At 25.5% G+C, this 13,741-nt stretch overlaps 5 protein-coding genes across 6 annotated transcripts; 3 read left to right on the top strand and 2 right to left on the bottom strand.

Moving 5' to 3' along the window:
• Window positions 1–102: 102 nt before the first annotated feature.
• MetRS (methionyl-tRNA synthetase 1) lies at window positions 103–3,772 on the top strand. 2 transcript variants are annotated; one of them, XM_035086626.1, is made up of 10 exons: window positions 103–321; window positions 397–548; window positions 635–895; window positions 984–1,106; window positions 1,171–1,893; window positions 1,965–2,563; window positions 2,626–2,862; window positions 2,935–3,271; window positions 3,333–3,461; window positions 3,576–3,772. In XM_035086626.1, exons 1-9 carry the CDS (start codon window positions 219–221, stop codon window positions 3,444–3,446), a joined length of 2,649 nt encoding a protein of 882 aa, XP_034942517.1. In that variant the 5' UTR covers window positions 103–218; the 3' UTR covers window positions 3,447–3,461; window positions 3,576–3,772. The 2 variants fall into 2 exon arrangements, with proteins under 2 accessions (XP_034942517.1, XP_034942516.1); XM_035086625.1 differs by having other exon boundaries at window positions 3,333–3,772.
• LOC118068893 (venom acid phosphatase Acph-1-like) lies at window positions 3,511–5,202 on the bottom strand. Its single transcript, XM_035086627.1, has 6 exons — window positions 5,021–5,202; window positions 4,822–4,929; window positions 4,474–4,739; window positions 4,116–4,399; window positions 3,814–4,016; window positions 3,511–3,728 (listed from the first exon to the last, which is right to left on the bottom strand). Exons 1-6 carry the CDS (start codon window positions 5,129–5,131, stop codon window positions 3,546–3,548), a joined length of 1,155 nt encoding a protein of 384 aa, XP_034942518.1. The 5' UTR covers window positions 5,132–5,202; the 3' UTR covers window positions 3,511–3,545.
• Window positions 5,203–5,692: 490 nt separating this feature from the next.
• Window positions 5,693–7,499, top strand: LOC118068865 (venom acid phosphatase Acph-1-like). Its single transcript, XM_035086583.1, has 7 exons — window positions 5,693–5,976; window positions 6,056–6,169; window positions 6,249–6,462; window positions 6,535–6,731; window positions 6,799–7,140; window positions 7,208–7,361; window positions 7,480–7,499. Exons 1-7 carry the CDS (start codon window positions 5,902–5,904, stop codon window positions 7,497–7,499), a joined length of 1,116 nt encoding a protein of 371 aa, XP_034942474.1. The 5' UTR covers window positions 5,693–5,901.
• A 162-nt stretch (window positions 7,500–7,661) lies between these two features.
• Window positions 7,662–8,481, top strand: LOC118068895 (mitochondrial import inner membrane translocase subunit Tim13). Its single transcript, XM_035086629.1, has 3 exons — window positions 7,662–7,895; window positions 7,978–8,046; window positions 8,359–8,481. Exons 1-3 carry the CDS (start codon window positions 7,788–7,790, stop codon window positions 8,470–8,472), a joined length of 291 nt encoding a protein of 96 aa, XP_034942520.1. The 5' UTR covers window positions 7,662–7,787; the 3' UTR covers window positions 8,473–8,481.
• A 1,500-nt stretch (window positions 8,482–9,981) lies between these two features.
• On the bottom strand, window positions 9,982–13,448 carry LOC118068962 (putative uncharacterized protein DDB_G0293878). Its single transcript, XM_035086750.1, has 6 exons — window positions 13,264–13,448; window positions 13,064–13,117; window positions 12,724–12,990; window positions 11,867–12,644; window positions 11,601–11,791; window positions 9,982–11,499 (listed from the first exon to the last, which is right to left on the bottom strand). Exons 1-6 carry the CDS (start codon window positions 13,357–13,359, stop codon window positions 11,422–11,424), a joined length of 1,464 nt encoding a protein of 487 aa, XP_034942641.1. The 5' UTR covers window positions 13,360–13,448; the 3' UTR covers window positions 9,982–11,421.
• Window positions 13,449–13,741: the final 293 nt, after the last annotated feature.

The raw sequence follows: 13,741 nt of genomic DNA, 5'->3' as shown, positions 1-13,741 counted from the left end.
TCGGCTTCCAAGAAATAAACGATTGATGGTAACCATTGGTCGAAAGTTTGTGAGAATAATCCGACAGAGGGCGCGACGACACAAGTCTGTGTATTAAACATATGTTTTTTTTCATAAAGTCGGCAGAAGCACATGTTTTACGCATGCATATTTTGACAGTGATAATTACACTTTTTTTGCTATAAATAATTTATACAAATTACTAAAAAATTTACAAAATGATTATTTTTACTAATGATAATAACCCCAATGTACTCAAATTAGTTATTGTATCAAAAGTAAAACAACATTCGTACACTGTAAAAAATGTTGCTCCAAAAGGTAAAATGTTATCATGCAATTGTTAATTTTTATTATTAAAAATAATTAATGTTATTATTTTATTCTTTATTATAGACTCGTCTGATAAATTACCTTTTTTAAAACTTCCTTGTGGAACAAAGATAGACAGTGTATCAGCTGCAATTCAGTACCTTTGGTCGAATGAAAATCAAGAAATTGATATTTTTGTCAATCAATGGCTTGAATGGGACTCTACTCAGCTACAAGTGAATTGAAATATTTAAAAATATCAATCATTTTTACTGTAAATGTTTAAATTACAATTGAATTTAAATAATTTCATTTGTTATAGCCAACTTTAATTGCTTTTGGAAGCTCTGGATCGTACGATAACTCGCATAAACCAAAAGTATGGTCTTTGTTAAACAATTTAAATTTGAGATTATCATCGAATAAATTTTTAGTTGAAAATGATTTAACAACGGCTGATGTATCAATTTGGGTTACGTTATGGATGACAGTTGCAGCAACTGATATAATAAATAAAATTCAAACTGAATTCAATTACATTGAAGAGTGGATGAAAAATATGGAACAATTATCAATAGTCCAGGTAATGAATAAGAATAATTAATTTTTTTATTTTTAATAATTTTTGATTCAGCAAAATTCAATAACTAACAAAAATCTTCTATTGTCAGGAGACTTTAAATGAATTTAAAATCGAAAGAGGTTTCAAATCTCTATTAAGTATGAATGCAGTATCTTGGTTTCCCGTTAATTCATATAATTATGAAAAAACGCGCAAATTAACAAATAATGAGGTAATTATTTAATAATAAAACTTGTAGGTGCTAATTGTATTGATATAATTTAAATATTCTTCAGGAAAATCAATCAAATGCTTCGAAAGAAAAAGAATTAGAAATAATAACGCCACAAGAAATTGAAAGTATAAAAAAACAATGGGATTCACCTACACCATTATCAATGATACAACCTCCACATACGGTGTTACCGAAAAAAGGAGAACGTAATATTCTGATAACATCAGCACTTCCTTATGTCAATAATGTTCCACATTTAGGCAATATAATTGGTTGTGTTCTTTCTGCTGATATATTTGCAAGATATTGTCGTCAAAAGAATTATAATACATTGTATATTAGTGGTACTGATGAATACGGAACGGCAACAGAAGCTAAAGCTTTCCAAGAAAAAATGACTCCGAAAGAAATTTGTGATAAATATTTTGATATTCATAACGATATATATCGTTGGTTTAACATTGGATTTGACTATTTCGGTAGAACAACAACAACCGAACAAACTGAGATAGTTCAAAATATGTTTTTAAAAATAAAATCAGAAGGCTATATTTTAACAGATTCAATTGATCAATTATTTTGTGAAAGTTGTCAAAAATTTTTAGCTGATCGTTTTGTTGAAGGATTATGTCCGAGATGTAAATATCCAGATGCTCGAGGTGACCAATGTGATGGTTGTGGGCATTTAGTTAATGCCACTGAACTCATTAACCCACGATGTAAAATTTGTAGTAAAACACCTATTATTCGATCATCAACACAATTTTTCCTCGATTTGCCAAAGGTGTGTTATTTTTTTTTTCTTTATTTACTTTATACTATTTTTTTTAATAAATAAAATTATGATTATTTAAGATTGAGTCAAAATTGAGAAACTGGGCATCAGAAGTTAAAAAAGGCTGGTCGTCTGTGGCTCGATCAGTCGCAAAACCATGGCTTCGTGATGGATTAAAACCTCGATGTATTACTAGGGATCTAAAATGGGGAATCCCGGTACCCCTTGAAAATTATCGTAACAAAGTGTTTTATGTTTGGTTCGATGCTCCATTAGGTTACATTAGTATTACTAAAAAGTATACTGATCAATATGAGCAGTGGTGGAAGCCAGAAAATGATGTGAATGTTAATTTGTATCAATTTATGGCTAAAGATAACGTTCCGTTCCATGCTATTATGTTTCCGGCTACACTTCTTGCTGCAAATCAAAATCATGTTCTTGTCAAACATATAATGGCTACTGAATATCTTAATTATGAAGATACTAAATTTTCAAAATCACGTGGAACTGGTGTTTTTGGTAATGATGCAAAAGAAACTAACATTCCTGCTGATGTATGGCGATTTTATTTAGCTTATATTAGACCGGAAACTCAAGATTCTAACTTCAATTGGTTAGATCTTGCTACGAAAGTTAATTCCGAATTGTTAAACACTTTTGGCAATTTTGTTAATAGGTAATGTTAAATGTTTTTAACAAATTTATACATAAATTTTGATTTTAAAATTTATATTACAGAGCATTAGTGTTTCTTGAAAATAATTTTGCCTCTCAAATACCAGAAATAAAATTACGTGATGAAGATGTAAACTTATTAGCATTAATTCAGCGTGAATTGACACAATACAATGCTTCTATGGAAGAAGCAAAAATGAGAGATGCTTTGCGTCATATATTAACAATTTCGAAACTTGGTAACCAATACATGCAATCTCAACAACCGTGGGTTCAAATCAAGGGGAATGATAATGATAAGTAATGTCAATTGAATTTAACAATATCAGTTATAGTAAAAATCATTATTTAATTTTGATTTATTTCTTTCAGACAAAATGCTAAAACAGTAATTGGCCTTTCTTGTAACTTGGTTTGTTTACTTTCATCTCTAATAGCTCCTTTTATGCCCAATATTTCGCGAAATTTACGATCACAGCTAGGAATTGATGCATCAACTTATGGTTATATACCAGAAAAAGTATCAATTTTATTATCTTCAGGGCATAAAGTTGGTAAACCATCACCTCTTTTTACAAAAATTGATGAAAAACAAGTAGAACAATTGCGTATCAAATATAGTGGACAACAACAAAATGAAATAGATCAAAAATCAGAAAGCTGTCCAGAACACGACATTTCATCCCTGGAATCTCTTATAATGAAACAGGTATTTAGTAAATTTAATTTTGAAATCTTACATATTAACTTTAATGTTCCTTTATTTTTAGGGTAATATCGTAAGAGAATTGAAAAAAAAAGAACCCAAAACTGTATGGCAACCGCAAGTTAAAATTTTATTGGATTTAAAAGAAAAGCTGTCTAACTTGCAAAAAAAGAAATGAATAATTTATGAGAAAGTAATTATCAATTGAATAGCCCATTATTTATTTATATAAAATCACTGGGAATAATAATTTATTTTTTTCTCAAATATTTATTTTTTAATATTCTGGTTTTCCTACTCTGTAAAGTGAACCAGTCTTTTTACAAATCATTTCATCATCAGTCGGAATCATATTTTTCATTAATGGCATAAATTGTTCAAAAGGACACAAAATTGTGCATCCAGGTATTTTTAAATCTTCCAACTCTGACTCTGAAGGTATTCCTTTATAATATCGTATCTAAAGTAACGAATAAAAATAATAAATTAATTAATTTCAAAACATGTTCATTAAGAATTGTCAGCATTTTATACTTTTAACTTACCTTTACAAAGTAAGAAGTATTGTTCTGAAGTAATTCAACGACAACAGCACTACTATACTCAGGTACATGAGGTTTAAAAACTTTCAAAGTATTCAGAATTGCTACAACATTTGTCTCATGGCCACTTAATAAATGAACTTTTGGTGTTTTTTTATTCTGCTGAATATTCTTCATATTTTCAACTAAATGTCTGAGTATCATACCTAAATAATAAAGTCTAATTACTTTCTACTCATGACTCAGTGACCACCAGAACCTATAAAATTGGTTTTTTATTCCATTATGTTCATTAATCATTTTACCTCCATTCAATCTTAAAAGTTTCTCATTATAATGAACTATTTTATAATTAAAAAGAATGCCATCCAGCAATGGGCCATCAGGAATCATATCTTCTGCCCAACGTGGAAGTTCTAATCCCATGGATTTTTGAGCCGATAAGCTATTATAAAGATCATACATATCGGTGCTGGTATTAATCAATTTTCCAGTTAAATTTGTCAAATTCTTCAATAAGGGTCCAAAATCCTTTAATTTTTGTTGTATTTCTGGTAATTTCTGTACTGTTTCGAGTTCTTTTAGAAACCTTGTAAAAAGTCCTAAGTAAGATAATATTTTTTTTTGTTTATATAAAATTAAAAAATATAGAAATACTCTTACTGTGGGCATTCTTCGGGAATTAAAAGATTATCGTAGTCGCCATGAACGTATGTTGTAATAGTAGGTTGCCAATTGAGATAAGGATTCCAAATTTGAGTCTTTTTAGGTGGATATAATCCGCTTAATACAAGCTGTAAGGACATTTTTGTCCGTCGATAATCGGTAGAACGAGCAAATACATCTCTATGATAATAAATATCACCCAGAAAATCATCATATTCTTTTCTTAATTGTATTCCTAAATTAAATTCATGTTGTTTGCCTGACTAAAAATTATAAATAATATAACTTATTTATGTACTTAATAATTTAATTATTTACATTTAATATAAGAGATGTATCACTTACATTATTAAGCTCTCCATGTATCAATGGATAATAACTGTCATTTTTGTATGGATCATTTGGGTATGATTCTCTACCCGAATCAGGTACTCTATCACCATGACGAAATACCTAAAATTTAATAAAAAAAATTAATCAATGAAAATAAATGTTACACGAATCCTTGAAAATTTTCAATATAAAAACTAAAAAGTTAACTTGCAACTCCAAGAAGTTTAACAGTCAATGGTTCAGACTTTGAATAAATTATTAATTGTAAAATAAATATATAAAAGATGTATTCCATGATGAATCTCATGTTATAGTTGCTCATTCTTTGACTGTTAAAATTGAAATAAATCCACTTTCATACATAAATGAGCTACAAGCTTAACACAACTCATAGAGATATCATAACTTTATAGATGAATAAATAAATGTCTCAAAAGTAAAAGTGTATATGTTAAAATAATCTTTAGTTAACATTTTGAGAGATAACATTACGTGGATTAATGAATAATAAAAAGCTTCGTTTATCATTTAAAAATCGCATAAACGTATTTTAATCTGTTCATTTATAAATGCAATATATTTATATAAATAATATATAATTCTTATATAATATTATATATTTATAAAACTATGATATCTTTTTTTAAGAGGAAATAAATAACTGTTTAAAATATTTTCCACCTTACTGTTTATTACTTCATGTACAGTTTATTTCATAATCGCTATCTACGAATAGTAATCCTTTCAGATAGAAAAGCAAATAATTACGTATTACTATTGGATTCTTTTTTTCAAATGATGAAAGAAGATAAATGAATAGAACAATGATAAGTAATTACTATACGTCATATATATTTCATTTTTCTGAAATACTAATTAAATCGTTTTACTTATTTTTTAGTGTTATTGTGTAGTAATAAAAAACGTATATAGTGATTCTTAAATTTTCAATTCTTCACGATAAATCGTCAGAAGATAGATGAATGATGCAAACTTAATATACTTAGTTTAAAATAGTTATTATTAAATATTGCAACATAACAGATAGTTTTGTTTATAATTATTCATGAAAATTATCACTAAATAAAGAAGATGTTGAGGGTGTGGATTCTTTTGCTTCTTATTAGATCAACAATATCAGAACTAGAATTAAAACTAGTACATATTGTAAGTTATCTTTTAAATAATAAATAATATTTTTATTCGTAAATAGTTAATAATTTTTAAAAACTTTTGGAATATTTAGGTTTTCTCTCACAAGTTGTATGCACCGATTGAACGTGATGATGCAAATCAAATTGTCTTGCCAAAAAAATTAGATTATCAATACTTTTTAGAGAATGCTGATACTATGGTGAATGTATGAATAAATTTTTCAATTTAAATTTTCTATTATTAAAATAGTTATGAAAAAAAATAATAAACAATATATATTTCAGTCAGCTAAGCTCGATTTGTTTAATTTTGGTCGTTTTCTACGACATAACTATAATGATTATCTTGGAGATACTTATCATCCGGACATTATGGAGATGCGTACAACAGAGCATGATTTATCCATGATTTCTGGATTATTAGTAGATGCTGGTCTTTGGCCTCCTATCGGTCCACAGAAATGGAATAAAGAGCTTGATTGGCAACCTATACCAACAGGTTAATACTTCATTAATAATACTTATTAATGATCATAATATGTAAAACTAATTATTACCTGTTATTATATAGATTACGTACCAGCGAAATATGATTATTTATTGTTAGGAGCTTTGTGTCCAACATTCGTAGATGATATTCAAGAAACACCTTTTGCAAAAGAAATTATCAACTATAAACCATTGTTTAATTATCTTACAAAAAATCTTGGATTTCAAATAAGTCACCTTTATGAAGTAGAAATGCTTTATGCTTATTTTGATACATTAGTAAGTATTTCAACAAAAAACAATATAAAGTTATTTGTAATGAAAGAATAAATTTAATTTAATTTAGGTAGATTATAACATTTCTCTTCCTCGGTGGGTTGATACAAATTTATATCCAGATGGACACATGAAAACTGTTACATTGTTATCTTATAATTTACTTTCTCAAACATTACTCCAAAAACAACTCAATGGTGGGACGCTTTTAAAAAGAATTATAAATAAATCATTCGATCATCAAAACAGTAATGGTACAAGCAAGCTTAAAATTTCATTGTTTAGTGTTGAACAAAGAAATATTATTGGTCTGTTACAAGCAATGGATAAGTGGAATGAACATATTTTAAATCGAAATACAGCAATTTTTTTTGAACTGTATGCTAATACTACTGATCATTATTTAATAAAGGTAAAAAAAAAATTTTTTTAATAATTAAATAAAATAATTATCATAAAAATAACTACGTATTTTACAGATGTACTATTGGAGCGATGGCAAACTTGAATCATTTAAGCTTAATGATTGTGATGACTATTGTTCATTGGATCATTTTCAAAAACTTTTACATTTTGTTCTTCCAGAAGATGAAAAAAGTTTATGTACTTTTTCTAGAGCTAATTCTAAAGAAAGTACCTACTTTGGTTTATTCATTATATTTATGTTATATTTATTGAATAATTCTTGAATATATTTATGATTGAAGAGTAAAAATATAATATATTATTTCATTATTTCTTTATTTCGTAGAAAATAAGTATATACCATGAATAATTTTCAATGTTTCACTGAATAAATCTGTAAAGCACTTTTTCGAAATTGGTTTAAATATTTTTACTGGACATTTACACATATTAGTACATATATATATATATATACATATACGTACACGTATGTATGTATTTTTCGATTCACAACAACTTCAAGTGAATTAAAAAGCACATGAGTGTATTAGTTCACCGGCTCGATACACATAGCTCCTAAAAGAATTCAAAAATAGCTAATATTTATAAATTAATAAATTGAATGACATTGAATTAGACTATTTAATTAAAGTAATGATGGATTCTATTCAAGCCGGATCATTATCAGGAGCAGAACGAGATGAGTTTATACAACAAGTTAAACAAGAAATTGCTGTAGCTAGTGCTCAAGAATTACTTACAGTAAGAATTCGTCAACTTTTATTTTATAAAAGATTTTTTAATTATTATTATATTAATGTATAATATTTTTATTGTTTAATAGAAAATCACAGAGAAGTGTTTTAAAAAATGCGTCAATAAACCTGGTACTTCTTTGGATAGCTCTGAACAGGTGTAGTAAAATATAACCTCTTTTAAAAATTATGTATTAATAAGTTATTTAATTATTATTAATTAATCAATATAATTGACTATTGAGAACAAAAATTAATTGATAATGAAATTGGCCAATAATTATTGTCAATTCATAGAGACATATAGGTTATTATTTCATGTTAATAAATACAGTACATGAGATATAGTTAATGTTTTCCCGGATTACAATACATTTATTTGTTTAAAAATATTATCAGTTTAATTAATTATCATACATCGATTTAATTATTTTAAAAATACCAAAATTACTGTAATAAACTTTTTTCAGAAATGCGTTGCAATGTGTATGGATCGTTATATGGATGCATTTACTGTCGTTTCGAAAGCTTATGGTAATCGATTACAAAGAGAGCGTAATAATATGGGAATGAGTGGATTATAATAAAAAAAATATCAATTTTATTGTATATACCAATCATATATGTAATATTATAATTAGTATATGCAACAAAGTAAATTAAAAAAAAAAATGTTCTAATGATATTAATTATTTTAGTTCGCTTTGACTGTTATGAATAAAATATTGATTTTTCATTGTATATAATTATTTACAAAATGAAGTAAATAATATGATATTTATTTATAAGTCCAAATACAATGTTTTAAATAAATAAAATCGAATCCACCCTAGGTAATGTAACATATTACTTGTACAAACAATATGAGAGAAAAAACAAATATTTAGTTAAATTTATCAGATGTAAATTTCACTTGAATAAAATATTGTTACAATTTTACTAAAGTAAATACATATTACATAATTGTAAGAACTTCTTGACATAAATTATGTAATTATCAATAATAACTAAATAGATACATTTTTATTTTTACACTAAATACGTTCATACAGCAATAAGAAATTGCTTATTTCCTATTATACATCTATGTATATACGAATTTAACATGATTAATTTTATAAGGTTTGCCTGAATTATAGTAAATCAATTCCATTATCTTATATTATTATTATTGAAATTGTTAATATATAATATTGTATACACATTCTTAGAAAATAATATAAATACATGGTATTTTTATTTTTTCAGCTTTTTTTTTATACTCATATGGAATAATTCTTATTTTAATAAACATCAGTTAAAAAGACTGAAAAATACAAAACATTGATTGATAAAATTAATTTTTAACAATGAAAAAATTTTCATTACTATCTTATTCTTTTAAATAAAAATCAAATAATATTTGAATAATACACAATTCTATAATATTAAATTATGTTTATTTAGTCAACTAACACTAAAAGGCACAATATCGCTACCAATACTTAAACGTGGTTACAAAATGATTATCTCTGTAAATAATTTATAAAAAATATGAATTATAAATTCATATATATTTATATATTAATTAAATGCTTAATTATTTTTATAAGGATAAATAATAATCAGTTAATCAATCGGTTAATGGATACAAAAAAATTATTTGTATCAGGAATAATTTAACAATATTGTTTAGCTGTTCATTCAAACAATTTATATATCAAATAAAAATACAAACATTCTATATACACGTGATGTTTTTTCACTTGTTACTTATTAACATTAATCAAATAAAACCTAAAGATGGAATGTAAAAATGAAATATTGTATTGTTACATAAGTAGGAATGTTTCATGCAGTCGAAAATAATTCTATTATTATCTATGATCATGTTTTTTATATATTCGTGAAAAATAAACTTAATATATTTCATTATCCTATTTTTCTTACATGCATACACACATACTCAACAATTAAAATTTTTTTAAATTAAACAAATTAAAAAGAAAAAAAAAAATTTAATGAGATTTTGAAATTTTAATGTAACCACGTTAATTGGCTAGGAACACACCTACAATTTTATTCAATTACACACTTGATTTTTTTTTTTTTTCAGTCCCTATTCTTTGTTCTATTTGCTTAATATTTAATAATCTTAATTCACAGTTAAGATGTTTAAGTGAATGTAACATTAAATTTTATAAAAGTAAACAATTGAAAAATCCATTATTAATAAATTTTCAAATTTTATTTATGATAATTTACTTTAATAGAATAATTATTTTTTAAGTTTTGAAAAAATTTTTTACACATCATCAATGCTGAAATTTTATGAATTGTTCAATAGTTTGATCTCACAATATATGTTAATCACAACTATAATTGGATTTTGTTGCAGTTTATTATTTAAATTTAGATGGTTTAAGATTCAAATTATTGAATCAAAATTCTTTACTAATTAGTTGTTATTAACATCATCGTGAAAATCATCAGAATATATATATAAAGTGACTCATCCCTAATATGTTTATAGGATTGCCCTGAAATTAAAATACTTTGAACACGTACTAGTTCAATTATTTCATTTTTTATATTCTTGCAAATAAGCAAGAGAAATATACAAGTACTTATCGTTACTTAATTCACATAAATAATTTAAATTTTTTATTACTTAGCACCATATTATCATCGTCAAGATAAAATAATTTAATAAATTTATTACTTTTTTTCAGGCAATCCATTTTTAGACGGATAATTCTCTAGTATCTTTTAAGATACTTTAGCAGTTAGTTTCAAGTCAAATGAGGTAATATATTACAGTCGTGTATATATCATTAATCATTATTAAAATGATGGGCAATAAAATGAATTAAAATCTATTTTATAATTTCTAGTTTTTAAAAAACAAAATTGATTCACAATAGTAATAATGATAACAAACATAATAGCAGTAGTAATAGTAGTGATTGTAATTAGAGTGAAAGTAATAGTAATAGTAGCAATATTAGCAGTAAAAACAGCAATAGTAATAAATAGCAGTGATAATAATTATAAAAATAATCATAATAATACTACACACATTAGCAGTATAACGCAGGAGGAAATTTGTCCAAATTGATATAAAATAAAATTATTGTTTTCGTTATTTTTGTATAATAGTTTGTATACCAAAATTTGGCATGCTTTATACATTTATATTAATTATAATAAATCTTCTTTGTACTACAAAATGTAGAAAAATATAATTTTATCTGGAATAATTCTCTGTACAAAAAGAGATTAAAATCGTTCTCTGTGAATAAATTTAGACATATTCCTTCTACGTTTATTTTTATAACACAACTTACCAGATATTGAGCCACAACTAGCAGTATTGTCCTATTATAAGGGCATCAAACTGCTCAAGTGTCTTTCATCGTTTCCTATTTGTTAAATTAATTATGTTGAACTGAAGAATTATTACGAATTAATAGCTTTGAAAATAATTTATGAATTTTAATTGTTTTATCATTGCAATAAAACTACTTGATATTCTAAGAAAAATAAATTAACGACTATGGTTTTTTAACACATTCAAGGGATGTACCCACAGTAAAATTTGTTATACTTTTATCTTCAGTTACGTCGTCTAACTGCAATAAAATAATACGTATATTGTAAAGCATTATTTAAATCATCAATTTTTATAAAATCTTCAATTAATTGGTAACAATTAATAAGGAATATCTAATACCTCCTCTAGGTCATCAATTTCTTCACTTATTTCATCACTTTTTGTGCTTTGACTTTTTTCTTCACCAGTATTTGAATGCTTCAATGGACTTTGACACAAATTTTTCATAGAATCTTTCGCCGGACTTTGTTCATTTGTACTTCCAGATGCTGATGATGCAAAATCTTCTTCATAATTGTCAACGTCACTAGCTATAAAGCAATCAATTATTATTATAAATTAATTAATTAGAAAATAAAAATAATCTAACGATTATTTTAACATACTTGATCCAATATCCATTAATTCTTTTAAATTATTAATATCATTTTTTTTACCATTTAAAGAAGGTAAATTATTAAAAATAGAATGTGTTTTCGAAACAAAAGGCGGCAAATTTTCTAACAACTGATCTGATTGTTTTGTATTTCCCACTTTTTCTGATTTTCCATCTACAATTAATTCTTCAAAATAAACTGTTTTACCAAAACTATTTTCTACATCAATTTTATGATTTTTTTGAGTATTATTTGTATTTTGTAATTCAACACAGTTTAATAATTTTGATTTTTCCTCATGTAAATTTCTGTCCGATTCAATTATTACAGATTCTTCGAATTTCAATAATTGCTTATCACTATCTAACATTTTTAAACCATCATTATTGTTTGATTTATGATTAGGGCAGTTTTCTGTTACAGTTTGATTGTTTACAGTAAAAGAAACATGTGAATTGTTATTGCTTGTTTCTTCAACTAATTGATCAGGTTCATTATTTTTTTCTGTATTTTCCCTGAGAGATTTATTTTGCGTCTCAAACTTCGAGGTATTTTTTAATACATTATTGAGATTTTCAGATGATTTTTTATCTGTTATTGTCACATTAATTGGAATTTCTTGACTGAAATCCGATATACTATTATCTTTTTCGGACATATCATTGTCATTTAAGACCAATGAATTTTTTTCAAAGACTTTTGGAACTGATACGTCAAAAGTGGTGTTGTTTATATTGCCTGTTTCTTCGTTGGACTTATTAAATGTACTATTGTTTGTTTGCTCATTCTGAAAAAATAAATTTTTTCCTTATACATCAAATCAAAAATTAATTATTATTATGAATATATATGTGTATATATTATACTTTTGAATTTGTAAAGGCACGATTGATGCTATTTTTTAAAAGTTCTCCAAGTAATGGTTCAGTTGAATTAATACCCAACTTTTCGCATAATTTTTTTCTGCCCATATAGTTGTATTCTTTACCAATATAAGTTTCTGGATCATAAACAGATATTGTATAATCCAAACCAAAATACTCTAAAAATTCTCTAACTAATGAAAATAGTAATTTCCCTTCAGATTTAGCCAGGTACTGTTTTACTGTTTTGTTTAAGAGTGGTTCAGGATTCTAAAAGTTTAAATAATTATGATAATTAAAATTACCAAATTTTCATATTTTAATTTTTAAGTATTTTACTTACGATTACTGATTCTTGTTCTTCTAAAGCTAAAAAAACACTAGCTCGAAGTTCCGCCTGTAAAAAATTATTGAAAATTATAAAAAAATGTTTCAATGTACATACATTCAACGCAATAATTTTAAAATATCAATAACTTTGTTGCGTTACTTTACGTAAAGATAACCTAAAAAAAAAAAATAATACTTAAACAAAAACCTTACTCGAACTTTGGCAAGAACTCCATTATTTTCAAGTGTTTGTACTACTAAATCTCGCAATTCTGTGTCCTCCTCCATTGATATGTTTCCGTCTATCATTATGACAAATAAAAAAATTATCCCCACAACTCTAATAAGATGTAAATATTTAGGCTGCCTTCGGCTGCCTTTTCAATGCGCGCGCATGTATATTATTTCCAAGAGCTCATGCGCACCATACAGCTGGTGTTATCACACACATGTAAATCTTATTTGTTTCAATACATGCAAATTCGGAGTATAATAGTATGTACAGGGTGAGTCAATACTTGTTTCCAAACCGAATTCTACAGGTGCAAAAAAAAAATTTTGTATTAAATTGATATTAAAGTACAGACAATATAAAATTGAATTTTTATTAAAAATTATAATGAATATATACACTAGTATTTGTTGTTATCAATAACAAACCATCAAATATGAAGGAAAAAATTTCAAAGTA

Source organism: Chelonus insularis, unplaced genomic scaffold (genome assembly GCF_013357705.1).
Source record: "Chelonus insularis isolate UGA/USDA-ARS -01 unplaced genomic scaffold, ASM1335770v1 contig_403_pilon, whole genome shotgun sequence".
Taxonomy (NCBI): domain Eukaryota; kingdom Metazoa; phylum Arthropoda; class Insecta; order Hymenoptera; family Braconidae; genus Chelonus; species Chelonus insularis.
This window is presented reverse-complemented; position numbering and strand designations above follow the sequence as displayed.

Coding starts and splice junctions, on each gene's coding strand:
- MetRS (XM_035086626.1), top strand. CDS start 219: ATGATTATTTTTACTAATGATAATAACCCCAATGTACTCAAATTAGTT. Junction 549..634: donor GGGACTCTACTCAGCTACAA/GTGAATTGAAAT, acceptor CATTTGTTATAG/CCAACTTTAATTGCTTTTGG. Junction 1,894..1,964: donor TTTTCCTCGATTTGCCAAAG/GTGTGTTATTTT, acceptor TGATTATTTAAG/ATTGAGTCAAAATTGAGAAA.
- LOC118068893 (XM_035086627.1), bottom strand. CDS start 5,131: ATGAGCAACTATAACATGAGATTCATCATGGAATACATCTTTTATATA. Junction 4,930..5,020: donor CTGTTAAACTTCTTGGAGTT/GCAAGTTAACTT, acceptor ATTAAATTTTAG/GTATTTCGTCATGGTGATAG. Junction 4,740..4,821: donor TACATGGAGAGCTTAATAAT/GTAAGTGATACA, acceptor TATAATTTTTAG/TCAGGCAAACAACATGAATT.
- LOC118068865 (XM_035086583.1), top strand. CDS start 5,902: ATGTTGAGGGTGTGGATTCTTTTGCTTCTTATTAGATCAACAATATCA. Junction 7,141..7,207: donor CTGATCATTATTTAATAAAG/GTAAAAAAAAAA, acceptor CGTATTTTACAG/ATGTACTATTGGAGCGATGG. Junction 7,362..7,479: donor TAGAGCTAATTCTAAAGAAA/GTACCTACTTTG, acceptor TTTATTTCGTAG/AAAATAAGTATATACCATGA.
- LOC118068895 (XM_035086629.1), top strand. CDS start 7,788: ATGATGGATTCTATTCAAGCCGGATCATTATCAGGAGCAGAACGAGAT. Junction 7,896..7,977: donor GTGCTCAAGAATTACTTACA/GTAAGAATTCGT, acceptor ATTGTTTAATAG/AAAATCACAGAGAAGTGTTT. Junction 8,047..8,358: donor CTTTGGATAGCTCTGAACAG/GTGTAGTAAAAT, acceptor AACTTTTTTCAG/AAATGCGTTGCAATGTGTAT.
- LOC118068962 (XM_035086750.1), bottom strand. CDS start 13,359: ATGATAGACGGAAACATATCAATGGAGGAGGACACAGAATTGCGAGAT. Junction 11,792..11,866: donor ATTAATGGATATTGGATCAA/GTATGTTAAAAT, acceptor ATTGCTTTATAG/CTAGTGACGTTGACAATTAT. Junction 11,500..11,600: donor AAATTGATGACCTAGAGGAG/GTATTAGATATT, acceptor ATTTTATTGCAG/TTAGACGACGTAACTGAAGA.